The sequence below is a fragment of the Oncorhynchus masou genome, chromosome 18 (assembly GCF_036934945.1).
Source record: "Oncorhynchus masou masou isolate Uvic2021 chromosome 18, UVic_Omas_1.1, whole genome shotgun sequence".
Classification (NCBI taxonomy): Eukaryota; Metazoa; Chordata; class Actinopteri; order Salmoniformes; family Salmonidae; genus Oncorhynchus; species Oncorhynchus masou.
The window spans coordinates 43,606,109-43,622,624 of record NC_088229.1 but is presented as its reverse complement, the minus strand read 5'-3'; the positions used below and the strand labels follow the sequence as shown (position 1 = coordinate 43,622,624).

At 42.0% G+C, this 16,516-nt stretch overlaps 1 protein-coding gene across 1 annotated transcript in view; it reads left to right on the top strand.

Annotated features, from left to right (window-relative positions):
* Window positions 1-16,516, top strand: part of nup210 (nucleoporin 210) — a 63,389-nt gene that overhangs the window by 19,608 nt on the left and 27,265 nt on the right. The window contains exons 12-28 of the mRNA XM_064923433.1: window positions 1,851-2,006; window positions 2,248-2,458; window positions 4,086-4,231; window positions 6,169-6,387; window positions 6,522-6,695; window positions 7,928-8,120; window positions 8,272-8,378; window positions 10,628-10,732; window positions 11,537-11,638; window positions 11,926-12,054; window positions 13,972-14,099; window positions 14,315-14,450; window positions 14,547-14,609; window positions 15,053-15,232; window positions 15,320-15,400; window positions 15,566-15,697; window positions 16,015-16,173. Of these exons, the coding sequence (XP_064779505.1) occupies window positions 1,851-2,006; window positions 2,248-2,458; window positions 4,086-4,231; window positions 6,169-6,387; window positions 6,522-6,695; window positions 7,928-8,120; window positions 8,272-8,378; window positions 10,628-10,732; window positions 11,537-11,638; window positions 11,926-12,054; window positions 13,972-14,099; window positions 14,315-14,450; window positions 14,547-14,609; window positions 15,053-15,232; window positions 15,320-15,400; window positions 15,566-15,697; window positions 16,015-16,173 (2,421 nt within the window). The remainder of the gene's footprint in view (window positions 1-1,850; window positions 2,007-2,247; window positions 2,459-4,085; window positions 4,232-6,168; window positions 6,388-6,521; window positions 6,696-7,927; window positions 8,121-8,271; window positions 8,379-10,627; window positions 10,733-11,536; window positions 11,639-11,925; window positions 12,055-13,971; window positions 14,100-14,314; window positions 14,451-14,546; window positions 14,610-15,052; window positions 15,233-15,319; window positions 15,401-15,565; window positions 15,698-16,014; window positions 16,174-16,516) is intronic.

Below are 16,516 nucleotides of genomic sequence, written 5' to 3'. Positions count from 1 at the left end.
TTTTCCCCAGCCCTGAGCGCTCTGTAGCAGGTTTTCATCAAGGATCTCTCTACTTTGCTCCGTTCATCTTTCCCTCAATCCTGATTAGTCTCCCATTCCTTGCCGCTGAAAAACAACCCCACAGCATGATGCTGCCACTACCCCGTTTCATCGTAGGGATGGTGGCAGGTTAACCTTCAGACATGACGCTTGGCATTCAGGCCAAAGAGTTCAATCTTGATTTCATCAGCCCAGAGAATCTTTAGGTGACTTTTGGCAAACTTTTACTGAGGAGTGTCTACCGTCTGCACACACAGTGTTGCATAGATGGTTGTCTTTCTGGAAGGTTCTCCCATCTCGACAGAGGAACTCTGTCAGAGTGACCATCGGGTTCTTGGTCACCTTCCCGACCAAGGTCCTTCTCCCCCAATTGCTCAGTTTAGCCTGGCGGCTAGATCTAGAAAGAGTATTGGTGATTCCAAACTACTTCCATTTAAGAATGATGGAGGCCACTGTGTTCTTGGGGATCTTCAATGCTGCATAAATGTTTTGGTACCTTTCCCCAGATCTGTGCCTCAGCACAATCCTATATTCGAGCTCTACGGGCAATTCCTTTGACCTTATGGCTTGGTTTTCCCCCTGACATGCACTGTCAACTTTGGAACCAAAATAGACAGGTGTGCCTTTCCAAATCATGTCCAATCAATTGAATTTACCACAGGTGGACTTAAATCAAGTTGTATAAACATTTCAGGGATGATCATTGGAAGCAGCATGCACCTTAGCTCAATTTCGAGTCCCATAGCAAAGGGTCTGAATATTTTCTTTATTTTTGTAAATTTTAGAATAAGCCAGTAACGTAACAAAATGTGGAGAAAGGGTCTGAATACTTTCCGAATGCACTATATGCTACTTGTCAACTAGTAAAACTGGCTAAGTATGTACTGTATAGATGTAGTGGAGAAAGAGGCCACAAAGAGTGCGAGGAGTGTCCATTATGCATCAACAGATTACTTATGTTGCTTGTGTAGCTCTGAAACGTGGTCTTGATGGCTCAGTTGGTTGAAAAAATACTGGGAACACCAAACTGCTGTGTGACTGTCTACATGAATTAATTTGCAATGTAACCATAATAGAATGATCATAGGAGACACAAAGCTATGTGAATCTGAGTATGATCCTATTAAAAAATTAACTCTTCCCTTCAATCACGACCTCCTAAGAACAATGTGATACAAAGCCACACTGAGCAGCACAGCAGGCCAGTTTGATAAATCCCCAACTAATAAACATTTCTAAAATCCTGTTTTCGCTTTGTCATTATGGGGTATTGTGTGTAGATTGAGGGCATTTCTTTTATTTAATCCTTTAGAATAAGTCTAACGTTATAGAAGGGAAGGAGTGTGAATACTTTCTGAATGCACTGTATGTTGCAGTTTCAGCAACATGGATGATAAACTGTGCCGCAAGTCTGAGCACAGTCAAATCAATTACGGTCAGACTCCCTCTAGTAATTTGTGTCTTTATTTCATCAAACCGTGCGCTTTATGATGACATAAAGAACATTGTGTTGAAGACTGCGATTTTTACAGTCAGAATCGCAGAATGGTGAACTTACTAAATGACGAGTTGACTGTGTGATATTAGGTTGCTTCTTGTGTAAATATTTTCAGTCTGGATTTTAATGATTTTGTATTTGGTCGACCTATTTTATTTTTAGGGGGGACAGTGCTAATATTTAGACATTTCTTTTCTGAATCCTCTTTCATTACTTCTTATTACTACCTTCTAATTTGTACATGGCTCAAAATGACAAAAGTTGAAGTGTCTCTTGATGTTGGTGTATTTACCCATGTTGCATTGTGTACCAGGCAGCAGGAGGCAGTGGGAATTTCAGCTGGTCCTCCTCTAACCTTGCCGTTGCCACAGTGACAGTCAAAGGAGTGATGACGACCGTCAGTGACATCGGCGTCAGTGTGGTGTACGCCCATGATGTACGCAACCCAATGCACTATGGCGCAATGAAGGTGAGACCGTGTGTGTGTGTATATATAGATAGCCCCCCACTCTTCATTTTACAGAATAACCTCATTACATTTCTTACGTCTTTTTGAACTGATATTAAAACTGTACTGGTTAGTATATCTATAATGTTTGGAAGAATGTTACATCAATTAAAATAATTAAACGAGTCGATTGAAAAATTTAACAAGAACTGTTACCATTGTCTGGACTTCCGCTCACTGCCCTTCTATCCCCCATCCCCAGGTGTATGTGGTAGAGCCGGTGGGGATGGACTTCTCTCCCTGCCCGGTGGAGGCCCGTGTGGGGCTGGCGCTGGAGCTGCCCCTCCGGATCTTTGGCTTGCTAGGGGAGGGGGGAATGTGGGGAGTGGAGCAGCGGGTGATGCTGAGTGACTGCAGTCACTTTGACCTGCAGGTGGAGGAGGAGACCCAGGGAGTGTTCCAGCTGCTGGAGGGTGAGGCATTCCCACATACTCTGCTCATAAAAACCTGCAGTATAAAACCCTGACAATACTTTACCTAGCTTGGGGGCAGAGCCTTCAAAAAGACCCTCTGTAGTGTTCAACTTTTATGTTCTTTTCAGATTGGCAATACGGTTTTAATTTCCCTTGATCCACAGAGGAGCATAAGATCTACCACTTACATTTGATTACTAGCCTTGGATTTGAAGCATCTTATTGTTGTATGTTTTAATCCTTTAGAATAAGTCTAACGTGTTGAGGAAGATGTGTATGAAAACAGGTAGACTTTGTTGTCCTCTAGGGCCAGGATTGCAGCCGTATGTGTCTCTCTCTCCCTTCCTACAGGTGTTAGACTTCAGTGCAGCTTTTGACATTATTGATTATGGTCTACTGCTGGAAAAATGTATGTCTTATGGCTTTACACCCCTTGCTATAATGTGGATAAAGAGTTACTTGTCTAACAGAACACCGAGGGTGTTCTTTAATGGAAGCCAATCAAATATAATTAATTTAGAATCAGGAATTCCCCAGGGTAGATGTTTAGGCCCCTTGCTTTTTATTATATTTTTATTAATGACATGCCACTGACGTTGAGTAAAGCCAGAGTTTCTATGCATACGGATGACTCAACAGTATACACGTCAGCTACTATAGCGACTGAAATGACTGCAGCACTCAACAAAGAGCTGCAGTTAGTTTCAGAGTGGGTGGCAAGGAATAAGTTATCCCTAAATATTTCTAAAACTAAAAGTATTGTTTTAGGAACAAAACACTCACTAAACCCTAAACCTCAACTAAATATTGTAATAAATAATAAATAACTGTCATGGTCAAAACATATTGATGCAGTAGTACCTAAAATGGGAAGAAGTCTGTCTATAATAAAACGATGCTCTGCTTTCTTAACAAAACTATCAACAAGGCAGGTCCTGCAGGCCCTAGTTTTGTCGCACCTTGACGAATGTTCAGTCGTGTGGTCAGGTGCCACAAACAAGGACTTATTACAATAAAGGAATATTGCAATTGACTCAGAACAGGGCAGCACGTCTGGCCCTTGAATGTACATGGAGAGCTAACATTAATATTATGCATGTCAATCTTCTGGCTGAAAGTGGAGGAGAGATTGACTTCATTACTACTTTTATTCAATGCACCGAGCTGTCTGTCTAAACTACTGGCACACAGCTCGGACACCCATGCATACCCCACATTGCATGCCACGAGGTTTCTTCACAGTCCCCAAGTCCAGAACAGACTATGGGAGGCACACAGTACTACATAGAGCCATGACTACATGGAACTCTATTCCACATCAAGTAACTGACGCAAGCAGTAAAATTAGATTTAAAAATCAGATTAAAAAAAACACCTTATGGGACAGCGGGGACTGTGAAGTAACACAAACATTGGCACAGACACATGCATGCATACGCACACACACACACACACACGATAACATACGCACTATACATACACATGGATGTAGTCATGTAGAGGCCTGAGGGCACACTGTGTTGTGAAATCTGTGAATTGTAATGTTTTAAAATTGGATAAATTGCCTTAATTTTGCTGGATCCCAGGAAGAGTAGCTAATGAGGATCTGTAATAAATACAAATACAGGTAGGCTGGCTCCAGGGCAGGACCACTGCAGTGGGGTACGGGCCCAGGCTCTAGCCCCAGGATACACAACCCTGACAGTCAGCTACACCCACGGCAACGTCCACCTCAGCACCAAGATCACCATTGCTGCCTACCCACCACTCAGAGTGAGTCCATGCCCCCCCCTACCTGTACCTTAAGGCATGGCCTATTCACACACGTTCATTTCATATTGGTCTACTTCAACCTCTTCCCCGGTCAAAGCATAAAAAGAGACTTGAGATTGAAGTTGTTTTGTAGTTGATGAGTTGTCCTTTACCTGTGCTCTTTGTTGTGATGATCTCAAATCTGATCAGTGATCTTCAGTCACTACTCTCCCAGCCAACTCTCCCTAGAGCAGAAAAGCCAACCTCTTAATTAGCAGAAGATTGGGACACGCACACACTTGCGCTAAAGCCTGTCGCATGCTTCCCAGTCGGAACAGTTTGCCGAAATGTTGTGATTTTTTTGGTTCATTTTGGTGTTAGGCAGGGTTTTTTTTTTTTTTTGCTGTTTGCACACCCAACATTTTCTTAAGGGAAGTCTAAGGTCAGTAGCTGATGTAAAATCAAATACTATTTTATTAATCACATGCTTCGTAAACAACAGTTGTGGACTAGCAGTAAAAAAATATAAATAAATGCTTCCTTATAAAGGCCCTTCCCAACAGTGCAGCGAGAAAGAAAAGAGATAAATAATAGAAAAGTAAAATACGTAATAATAGATACACAATGAGTAACGATAATTTGGCTATATACAAGGGGTACCTGTACCGAGGTGATATGCAAGGTATGAGGTAGTTGAGGTAAATATGTACCTATAACTAGCAATAAAGTGACAGATAGTAAACAGTAGCAGCAGTGTATGTGATGAGTCAAAAGGTTTGCAAAATTGCAGATAGTCCGGGTAGCTATTTGGTTAACTATTTAACTAACTATTTAGCAGTCATTGCTTGGGGGTTGAAGCTGTTCAGAGTCCTATTGGTTCCAAACTTGGCGTATGGGTACCGTTTGCCATGTAGAGAGAGCAGTCTATGGCTGGAGTCTGACAATTTCTAGGGTCTTCCTCTGACACCACCTGGTATAGAGGTCCTGGATGGCAGGGAGCTCGGCCCCAGTGATGTAAGCCCCTTCGTCGGTGATTGGTCAACGGTACTACTCATAGTAGGAGTGGGAACTATGGATGGGATTCTTCAATGAAGTGTTTTTCATTCACTTACTGCACCAAACATCTTAGTTAGATGTAAAATTATGCGACTACGACCTCCTCTGCAAAAACACTACAGATTTTGTTTATTTATCATAGATGAATTCTGACTAATTTGAGGAAGTGTATGCTGGGTATGTTTCTCTGCGATCAGGGCAGAAGTGCAAGGATCAGCTAGTGTTCAATTACCTCCTGGGTTTCGTCAGTGTTTTGTGCGTTTTAATTATGCCCTCATGCACTCAATACACTGATTTGTTTTCTCTGTTGCTGCTTTGCTACTTCACTGTAATGGAATTGATGTCAACTCGGCCCATAGAATGGACAATTTATGTAAAGCAGAGAAGCATCTCCATTCCCATGCATGGATAATTTTGTCATGCATCCTCTCTTCCATGACCATGGGTTTTCATCCCATTAACCCAAGTGCATGGTAAGACGGTGCTCTTTGGTACATTACCAGGAAATTGTTATTTTAGGAGGTTAAGATAAGCTTCTAATGAGAGAGCCAGATTTGTCGTTACTCTTACTCTGAGAAGGAATCTGGGAGTTTATGCTCCCTTCAAATAGCTACTGAAGCATTTATCTTAGACACCAACCTATTACCACGCTGTCTGTCTTCCTGCTTGACCTCGTTTGGCTGTCTGACTTGAACTCATTCATGTGTTATTTACTCATTGAAAAACCTCCTGAAGTTGAACCATTTAGGATTCGCAGTGTCAAACCTGAGAGCTTTATCCAGAAAACATCTAACAAAAAATAAGCAGTAAATGTTCATCAAATATAATTTTACTCTACAAAATGCAGTATGCCACTTCTCCATTCACTAACCTGTACATGCTCGACATGTTGTCATGTGCAGGCTGTGGACCCTGCCTCTGTTGCCTTGGTGACCCTGGGCTCCTCTAAGGACATGCTTTTTGAGGGTGGACCCAAGCCCTGGGTCCTAGAACCCTCCAAGTTCTTCCGGAACCTAAAGGCTGAGGATGAGAACAGTGTTAGCCTGGCTCTGACCGGGCCCACCTCCCGCAGCTACCTCCGACACTGGGTCAGAGCAACTTGTAGAGCCCTGGGAGAACAGGTGAGGGAATGGGCTTTTTCTTGTTTGGCACCTACTGAATATGGCCCTAGGCTTTGTTCTAGCTCTTTAAGTTACACTGTAGATGAAATACTTTTGTTACAAACGGTAATACCGTGTTATAACTACCTCTCCAGGTATTGTCACTTACTGTGGGGAACCAGCCTAGTTTGACCAATCCCTATCCTGCGGTGGAGCCAGCAGTGGTGATGTTTGTGTGCGCCCCTCCCTCTCGCCTCACCTTGGTCCCTGTGTACACAAGTCCCCAACTTGACCTTACCTGCCCTCTGCTGCAGCAGAACAAACAACTGGTGAGAAAAATAAAAGGGCAGTGTTTACACAGCACACATTCAAACACACTTGGCACAGGAGCTGGCTACACAAAGGCGGCTGTCAACAGTAAACATGTCGTCGTCCCTCATGAATGATGCATTAAGTGATCTATGGCAAGACGCATTATTCACCCAAGTGGAGTAAAAATTGGCCCAGTGGTTGCTGAGATATCGTGTGGGTTAGCCAGACTCATAGACTCAGACTCATAGATCAAGTGATCTAAACATGTGCCTGTTAGATCACCACATGAGGTCGATATGAATATTCTTGCATATATTGAGTCTTGACAGTGTTTGCTACATGTGTACCAAAAGTGGTTACAATACAAATATTCTTGACTGATTTTATATGCATATTTGTTCCAGACCACGTAAATGTTTATTGGTCAATAGTGGCCATGTTGTTTTAGGTACTAGTCTGGAAAATGTTGACCTTTGTCCATAGATGCCACACATCAAATGTAGTGCAGATCGGTCATTCGGTGTCAGAAGAGTAGCGGGATTTTCACAAAATTCTAAATGGTGGAAAATACATCATGGCAACCATATGGGTTGCTGAGGCAAATTTAGTTCCTTGTAAGGAGAGACTTATGTACCAAATTTCATGACTTAGGTCATGGGCGGCAGGTAGCCTAGTGGCTAGAGCGTTGGACTAGTTGCAAGAACAAATCCCCAAGCTGACTAGGTAAAACATCTGTCGTTCTGCCTCTGAACAAGGCAGTTAACCCACTGTTCCTAGGCCGTCATTGAAAATAAGAATTTGTTCTTAACTGACTTGCCTAGTTAAATAAAGGTAAAATAAATTAAAATCAAGACTGGGTGAGGGGCATGAACTCTCAAAGTTTGCTTTTTCAATCTCTTGTAATAGCGCCACCATCTGGCCAATCAGTGTCATTTTGTAAATTCTTGATCTCCATGGCAAGACGCATAATTCACCGAAGTTTCTTCAAAATCGGGCCAGTGCTGTTTTGAGCGATCGTGTGTGAGAACGAACATACTAACGGATGGAGACAGATCCACATTCCCCTCCCCAATTTCATTGTGGGGGATAACTAAAGAAATAAGATCATGTCAAGTTTGCCATTCTGCCTTTCTTAATTGCACCTGGGGGGATAAATAAAGTTGTATTGAATTGAATGTCTTCATCCCTGTCAGTTTAATTTAGAAAGAAATAGTGCGTTGGAAGAACTGTGTAACATTATTTGTTGCAGGTGCCTGTCTCAAACTACCGCAACCCTGTGCTGGACCTGGCTGCCTTTGACCAGCAAGGCAGGAAGTTTGACAACTTCAGCTCTCTGAGTATCGTCTGGGAGTCGACCAAGGCGTCCCTGGCCAGTATCGAACCCACCATGCCTATGAAGCTGGAATTACTGCAGGACAGCAACAAACAGAAGAAACTTCATGGTATAATTTTGATATTCCTCATGATGGTATCCTTGCTTGATTTTATTTGTATTCTTTGGTCTAATACCAGGTGAAACCAGGTATGATACCAGTTGTTTTTGAAGGCAATTTCAACAGTTTTGTCCAACAGAAATGTCCTCTTGTGTGTCAGGTCGTCAGACGGTCCTTGTCCACCACCAGTCTGGGACTGCTGCTATCACAGTAACAGCTCTGAGTTACCAGGTCCCCCACCTCAAGTCTGCTAAGGTTCTCAGTCCGGTAAGACAGAAACACATCCTTTAGCAGAGAAACATCACACTTATCTTACGTAAGTAGACAAGCCACCATTTTCAGAGCCATTGTGAACATTTGTGGGTTTTTCACTTCCTGTGACTGGCAGGCAGGATGCTGTTGGCTGAATGTGTGGTGGCCTGTGACCACAGAAAATAAACATTTAATCAGCTTAGAGGTTGCTATAGCAACACAAGGCATGAGAGCCGAAAGTCAAATCTTCAAGAACTTTACAGATGTGACCCACCACCTGGATTCGGTCCTATGTAGTAAAATTTGACATTGGATGAAAGTAGAGAGACTGAGCTAGAAGACTGTATATCATACACTGCAGTTGAGGAACAATGGGGAAATAATTCTGCCTAGAAAGTTGATACACTTGTAACCCCACTTTTGAGAAAATGGCCCCTGAATGTTTTTGCTACACATACCAGAGAGCTCTAATTTGTCTACACACATTTAGCAATGTTCACACCCTTTTAAGCCTTAGCCCCAGCCATCTATTTTAAGGATTCACAGTGTGAAAGTAGTAGTAAAAATGCATTTGATCTCATCCTTGGCCTATATCCTAAACGGACTTTGATGCATGTCATGTTCTTCACATTACCGTCTCTGGTAAACACACACTATATCAAATAAAATCTAGGTTTATTTGTTACATGTACAGGATATAAAAGGTGTCAACGGTACAGGGAAATTGTTACTTGCATAGTGGAGTCTTTTGTTTAGACATCTAGCTAGCTAAACAATGAACTATAATCTGAAATCTAATGCCGTGTTCAAAAGTACTGGGAAATCGGAAATATCCAACTTCAGTGCGTTCAACTGGGAACTCTGGGGAAAAAATAGCTCCAACTGGGGAAACGTTTATTTGAATGGTCACTCAACTGGAAATTCCAACTCGAGCCTCTTTCTAGAGCTCCGACTTTCCGACCTGAAGATCACTGAAGTGATGATTTGACCTCGTATTTTTCATATTTCCCAGGAATTTTGAACATGGCAATACTACCATGCATGGCTCTGCAGGTAGCAAAAGCTAACCAACTAGGTTCAATGTTAGCTAGCTAGCTAACATTAGGCTTTAACTAGAAATGCAAATGGTTTCAGAGATACAAATACTATTACCACACAGATCGTACACGTAACATTAGCTAGCGAGCCTGCTAGCTAACAGTACGCATTAACTTGCAATGAAAACGACTTTCTGACAGAATTAGAAACTTATAATATCTGAAAATGTAGCTAGACTTACCCGTATACATGGATGAACACTTCTCCCTCTCTGTAATGGATGTGAGGGTTGCCCTTAGTTTGAAGATGTAATCCGGAGGCCAGTGTTTTATACAACAGTCTTCTTTCTGTGTTCTCTTTTTGAACTCTCTCCGCATTTGGCAGTCATCTCTCTGCTTCCACCGGGCATTACACTGATTTCAAAACTCGTTCAATTTCTTCCGTGACAACGACACCATTTCTTCCCAACCATTGTCATCAGAAGACTCTACCATGTCTGGTTCAATTCAAATGTTTTTACCTAAATCAGGGATTTCCCCATTGTCTGATTCATTTTCAGAGTCAGTATGGCACAATCATCCTCTAGAAAGTAGTCCATCGCAAATTTTTCCCACTTTGTCGAGGGCACTATTACCTTCAGGGCAGCAATGTTGAGAGAAGAAGAACTGAAAATGTTTTTTTCTACATGATATCTTTCAAAAGCTGCAGGTAGAAAGGATTATCCTCACATACTGAGCAGCTCATGTTACAGACAGAAGCATGCTACTTGTCCAGCCCATCCATTATCTCAACCAATCATGGCTAGCGGGAAGGTTCCTGTATTTTTCCATGGCTAAACCAACCCTCAATGTAACAATTTCATTAATATTTACAGATACAAGTTTGTTATTAAGGCACATGAAAGTTTACGTGTTCCCGAAGGCATTTCTGCAACAACAACAACAAAAAAACATTTCATATAAAAAAAACATGTTCAAATGCCTCTCCTGTGAAGTAGTGACGTGCGACATAGGCCTAGTTTCTTGAAACGGGTCACAAATACTAAAGTACAGCATTTAATTTTGCCATTGATACTAAGACTTCCTCTATGATTCCACTTGACCTTAACCACAGAACTCCACTTTTTAAGAACACTGCCATGTAGGGTAATCTCATCTTGGTGTCACTCGAAATGACACCTGTAACCATGGCACCCATCCTGTTTTATCTCACCCACTTTCTGGCAGTTTGACCCTCTGACCCCTGTCTCAGCCACTCTGGAACTCCTATTGGTGGAAGATGTAACCGTCAGTCCTGAAGCTGTCACCATATACAACCACCCTAACGTGCGGGTAAGAACTGGAGCCTGTGTGAAATGTTCAGTAGTGTTGCAGATAAAAAATGTATGGCATAGAGCTGACAGAATACAATGTGACCCATCCTTCACTGTCGCTGTCAAAGGTAATATCTGCTTCATGTATCCCATTTCTATGGTCCTCCAGTCTTCCCTCACTGGGCACCACTAGCTGCCATGTAACAGCCTCATTCAGTCTCCCTCTGTATCACTGACTGCTCATAGATCCCAACTAACTGATAGCACTGGATTATGATGCCTTGAAATTAGAGCTGGGATGATAAACCGGAAAAAATTATAGACTCCAGCCACTTATTGTGGACATTTTGCTGATATCGTTCAGTATAATAAATAACCTATAAGGCAATACTAAAGAGATATGAAGTTTGAAATGAAATAAGTTTGCTAATATGGTTGATTGTTGGTTGGACAATTGATAGCTACAACATTGAAAGTAGTAGTAAGAGTTTTTTTATTTTTTTATTTTTACTTTGCTGCACATTAATGTTATAAACTTATCGTTCAATTTATTGTGATATGGATTTTTTTCTATATTGCCCATCTCTACTTGAAATATTACACACAGGTGGCCCACTGGCCTGGCTGATATATTTCACACAGATGGCCCTCTGCTGCATGGATTCTCATTATAATTACAAATTATTACTTGTGGCCCATGATGTGAAAAACGTGTATGTACCTTTCAGCGGATATTGTGATGGGCCTTGACTGCTTCTTTGTCATCATGTCCATTGTGGTGTCATGCTTTCATCCATGGCTTCTCCTGTTGTGTATCCTGCAGGCTGACCTAGCCCTGAGGGAGGGCTCTGGGTATTTCTTTGTCAACACCAGTGTTGGAGGGATAGCAGATGTGGTGTACCAGGAGGCTCAGGGATCTGCTGAGGTGAGGAGAATCACAGAACACTCAGAATGACAATGCTGCTGAGCCTACCACTCTCTTTTGAGTGTACTTTTTATAGGGTTAGCACACCATGGTTAAATATATGTATGATGATGTGTTCTATACCTGTCTTAGTTCCAACACCTCCCTTGGCCCATTATCATCCTACTTTCTAACAATATTGTAGCTGACGTGATGCTCTGAATGCCAAATTGATGAAACATCCGTGTGCCTTCATAAAATGAAAACGTCATATAAACCCTTTCATCACTGTGGCCTCTGTGCTCTAGGTGGTTCCAGTCCAGCCGGGGACAGTGCAGGTGATGGTTCATGACCTCTGCCTGGCCTTCCCAGCCCCTGCTACAGCTACAGTCCACATCTCAGACATACTGGAGGTTTATGTCCGAGTGGTTGACAAGGTCAGAGGCCAGCATCAATACTTTATCCTGCAGGGCAGAGACCCAAAGACTGTGTATCACTGGTTTTCTGAAACCACACTATGTGAAGTATTCAAGAAATGGATATATACAGTGCCTTGCGAAAGTATTCGGCCCCCTTGAACTTTGTGACCTTTTGCCACATTTCAGGCTTCAAACATAAAGATATAAAACTGTATTTTTTGTGATGAATCAACAACAAGTGGGACACAATCATGAAGTGGAACGACATTTATTGGATATTTCAAACTTTTTTAACAAATCAAAAACTGAAAAATTGGGCGTGCAAAATTATTCAGCCCCCTTAAGTTAATACTTTGTAGCGCCACCTTTTGCTGCGATTACAGCTGTAAGTCGCTTGGGGTATGTCACTATCAGTTTTGCACATCGAGAGACTGAAATTTTTTCCCATTCCTCCTTGCAAAACAGCTCGAGCTCAGTGAGGTTTTATGGAGAGCATTTGTGAACAGCAGTTTTCAGTTCTTTCCGCAGATTCTCGATTGGATTCAGATCTGGAATTTGACTTGGCCATTCTAACACCTGGATATGTTTATTTTTTAACCATTCCATTGTAGATTTTGCTTTATGTTTTGGATCATTGTCTTGTTGGAAGACAAATCTCCGTCCCAGTCTCAGGTCTTTTGCAGACTCCATCAGGTTTTCTTCCAGAATGGACCTGTATTTGGCTCCATCCATCTTCCCATCAATTTTAACCATCTTCCCTGTCCCTGCTGAAGAAAAGCAGGCCCAAACCATGATGCTGCCACCACCATGTTTGACAGTGGGGATGGGGTGATGAGCTGTGTTGCTTTTACGCCAAACAAAGTTTTGCATTGTTGCCAAAAAGTTCAATTTTGGTTTCATCTGACCAGAGCACCTTCTTCCACATGTTTGGTGTGTCTCCCGGGTGGCTTGTGGCAAACTTTAAACGACACTTTTTATGGATATCTTTAAGAAATGGCTTTCTTCTTGCCACTCTTCCATAAAGGCCAGATTTGTGCAATATATGACTGATTGTTGTCCTATGGACAGAGTCTCCCACCTCAGCTGTAGATCTCTGCAGTTCATCCAGAGTGATCATGGGCCTCTTGGCTGCATCTCTGATCAGTCTTCTCCTTGTATGAGCTGAAAGTTTAGAGGCACGGCCAGGTCTTGGTAGATTTGCAGTGGTCTGATACTCCTTCCATTTCAATATTATCGCTTGCACAGTGCTCCTTGGGATGTTTAAAGCTTGGGAAATCTTTTTGTATCCAAATCCGGCTTTAAACTTCTTCACAAGAGTATCTCGGACCTGCCTGGTGTGTTCCTTGTTCTTCATGAGAGCACTCTGCGCTTTTGACGGACCTCTGAGACTATCACAATGCAGGTGCATTTATACGGAGACTTGATTATACACAGGTGGATTGTATTTATCATCATTAGTCATTTAGGTCAACATTGGATCATTCAGAGATCCTCACTGAACTTCTGGAGAGAGTTTGCTGCACTGAAAGTAAAGGGGCTGAATAATTTTGCACGCCCAATTTTTCAGTTTTTGATTTGTTAAAAAAGTTAGAAATATCCAATAAATGTCGTTCCACTTCATGATTGTGTCCCACTTGTTGTTGATTCATCACAAAAAAATACAGTTTTATATCTTTATGTTTGAAGCCTGAAATGTGGCAAAAGGTCGCAAAGTTCAAGGGGACTGAATACTTTCGCAAGGCACTGTACATACAAACAAACAGGATTAAGATGCTGTGAATGTTGGTCGATCCTCTCATGGCAATAAAGCCAACTTGAATTTGAGTGTAGCTGCTTGTGTACTTAGTAAAAATAAAACTTATGCAAATGATTAATGCAATTGGAGCCCAAAATAATGCTTCACGTATTAAAAAAACATGAACTGGTTTCTTGCAGGTGGAGATTGGTAAATCTGTGAAAGCCCATGTCAGGGTTCTGGATGACAACAAGAAGCCCTTTTTGGCCAAATATTTCCGCTTTTTGAATCTGAAACTCAGTGCAGCGTCCGGTATCATCTCTCTGCAGTAAGTTACTGTTACATTAATGAATCATAGAAGTATAAAGTTTTGTTCTTAGAGCAGATATGATTACATGCAGACCATCACATTGCCATTGCCTGTGTCACTGGGAATGGAGAAACGGATAGGAATTACTCCTGCATGCACCTCGGCATGTATATTTTGCCTACGTTTCAGTAAAGTAGACATTGAGTTCACAATTCATGTTGTGTTTTCCCCAGAGCACTTTCAGATCCCTCAGAGAAGGACACGGCAATCTTCCTGGTCAAAGGCTTAGCAATTGGACAGACCAGCGTGTCTGCTATGCTAGTAGACAAAACTGGAAGGAAGATTGCGTCTGCTCCTCAGCAAATAGAGGTAGGAGGGTCTTCACGAGACTCACTGAAACATGTTGTCCAATGATGTTATATTATGTGTGTTGAAAGACACTCATTTTTGTTTTGGTCTTTCTAGGTGTTCCCACCATTCAAACTGATCCCCAGGAAAATGACTCTGATAATCGGAGCCATGATGCAGGTACATTGGATTGTTACGTTTTCAGATTATTGTGGGAAGACTCTGGTCTCTGCCCCTGCTGTCCCCCACACTGATAAGACAGGATGTCCTGTTTAAAGAATCTCATTTTGTGAAAAATAATTTGAATCAGCATACGCTTTAAAATAGGCCTTTCCAGCTTACCCGTTGTGTACTCTCTACATGCTATTTAATTACTGAATATTAAGTAATTGTAAATACACACACCCTGTGAGTAACCTGTTGATTTAATCTCCAAATCTCTAGTGTTGATTATTCTAACAGACTGCATGATTTGATTGCCTTGACAAATGTAAAGACCCCACATTGACAAGAGTTGAACATGCTGTCAGTATCCTCACTGCTCATCACGTGAAACTGCTAGTCTACCATATTTATTTATGACACACACAGACACCACCCTTTACCTCGTCTCCATGTTCTAGATCACATCCGAGGGCGGCCCACAGCCCCAGTCCAACATCCTCTTCTCCATGGCCAATGAGGAGATGGCATCTGTTAACGACATAGGTCATGTCAGGGGCATTGCCATTGGCAACGTCACGGTTACAGGACTGGTTCAAGCTGTCGATGCCGAGACTGGGAAGCTTGTTGTTGTCTCTCAGGTAAAATACCTGTACATCATCGGTACATCATCTCTTTTTCACCAACTGAAAGTGATGTACTTCTATTCTAATGTTTCCTATGAACAGGATCAAGTAGAGGTTGAAGTTGTGCAATTGAGGGCCATTCGCATCCGGGCCCCTATCACCAGAATGAAGACTGGGACACAGGTAACACGTGATAAATTAACTAATAGATTACTAGTAATCTCAAATGGTCTCTGACAGTGTCCACAGGACATACTTCACTCTAATTGAGATGCGTTATATTGTGAATATCAGGACTTACAGATGTGTGAGCTGCTTTGAGTTGCCTCATCCTGTCCCTTCTCCTAGATGCCTGTGTATGTGATAGGGCTCACCAGCAGTCAGACCCCCTTCTCCTTTGGCAACACCCTGCCTGGCCTCACCTTCCATTGGTTCACCACCAAGAGAGACATCCTGGAACTCCAATCACGACATGCTGAGGTGGGAACCAGTTTTTGATCTCAAGGTTTTCTTCTTGATGAGTGACAAATGTTCCATTCAAGGCCACAGGCACTTTAGTTTTCAACTGATTCTATAATAAGCCATAAATAGTGTAGTGGAAAAACTAGTTTGATTAATTTATAGATGAGTCGGATCTTTTGTATTGAGCTCCTATGATTCTTTGTATCAGAGTGACTGAATTAGGACAAAATGATGCTCCACCTACACCAGAGAAACAACATCTGATATTTCTATTGTCTCATTTCTAACTCTATTTTTGCTTTCATTCACTGATTAAAATGCCTATCTCTTTGTAGGCCTCTTTCCAGCTACAGTCAGAGCATAATTTTGCTATGAGCGTAACAGGGAAGACTAAAGGAAGGACAGGGCTGAAGGTGGTGCTCAAAGTCACCGACCCAAAGGCTGGACAACTGGAGAGGAAGTTACTAGAGCTCAGTGATGAACTCCAGATCCAGGTACTATACTTATGCAGGCACCTACAGTGCCAGTCAAAAGTTTGGACACACCTACTCATTCAAGGGTTTTTCTTTATTTTTTAAAATGTTCTACATTGTAGAATAATAGTGAAGACATCAAAACTATGGAATCATATAGTAACCAAAAGGTGTTAAACAATACAAAATTCTTCAAAGTTGCAACCCATTGCCTCGATGACAGCTTTGCAAAGGGTGTGCAATCTCTCAACCAGCTTCACCTGGAATGATTTTCCAACAGTCTTGAAGGAGTTCCCACATATGCTGAGCACTTGTTGGCTGCTTTTCCTTCACTCTGTGGTCCAACTCATCCCAAACCATCTCA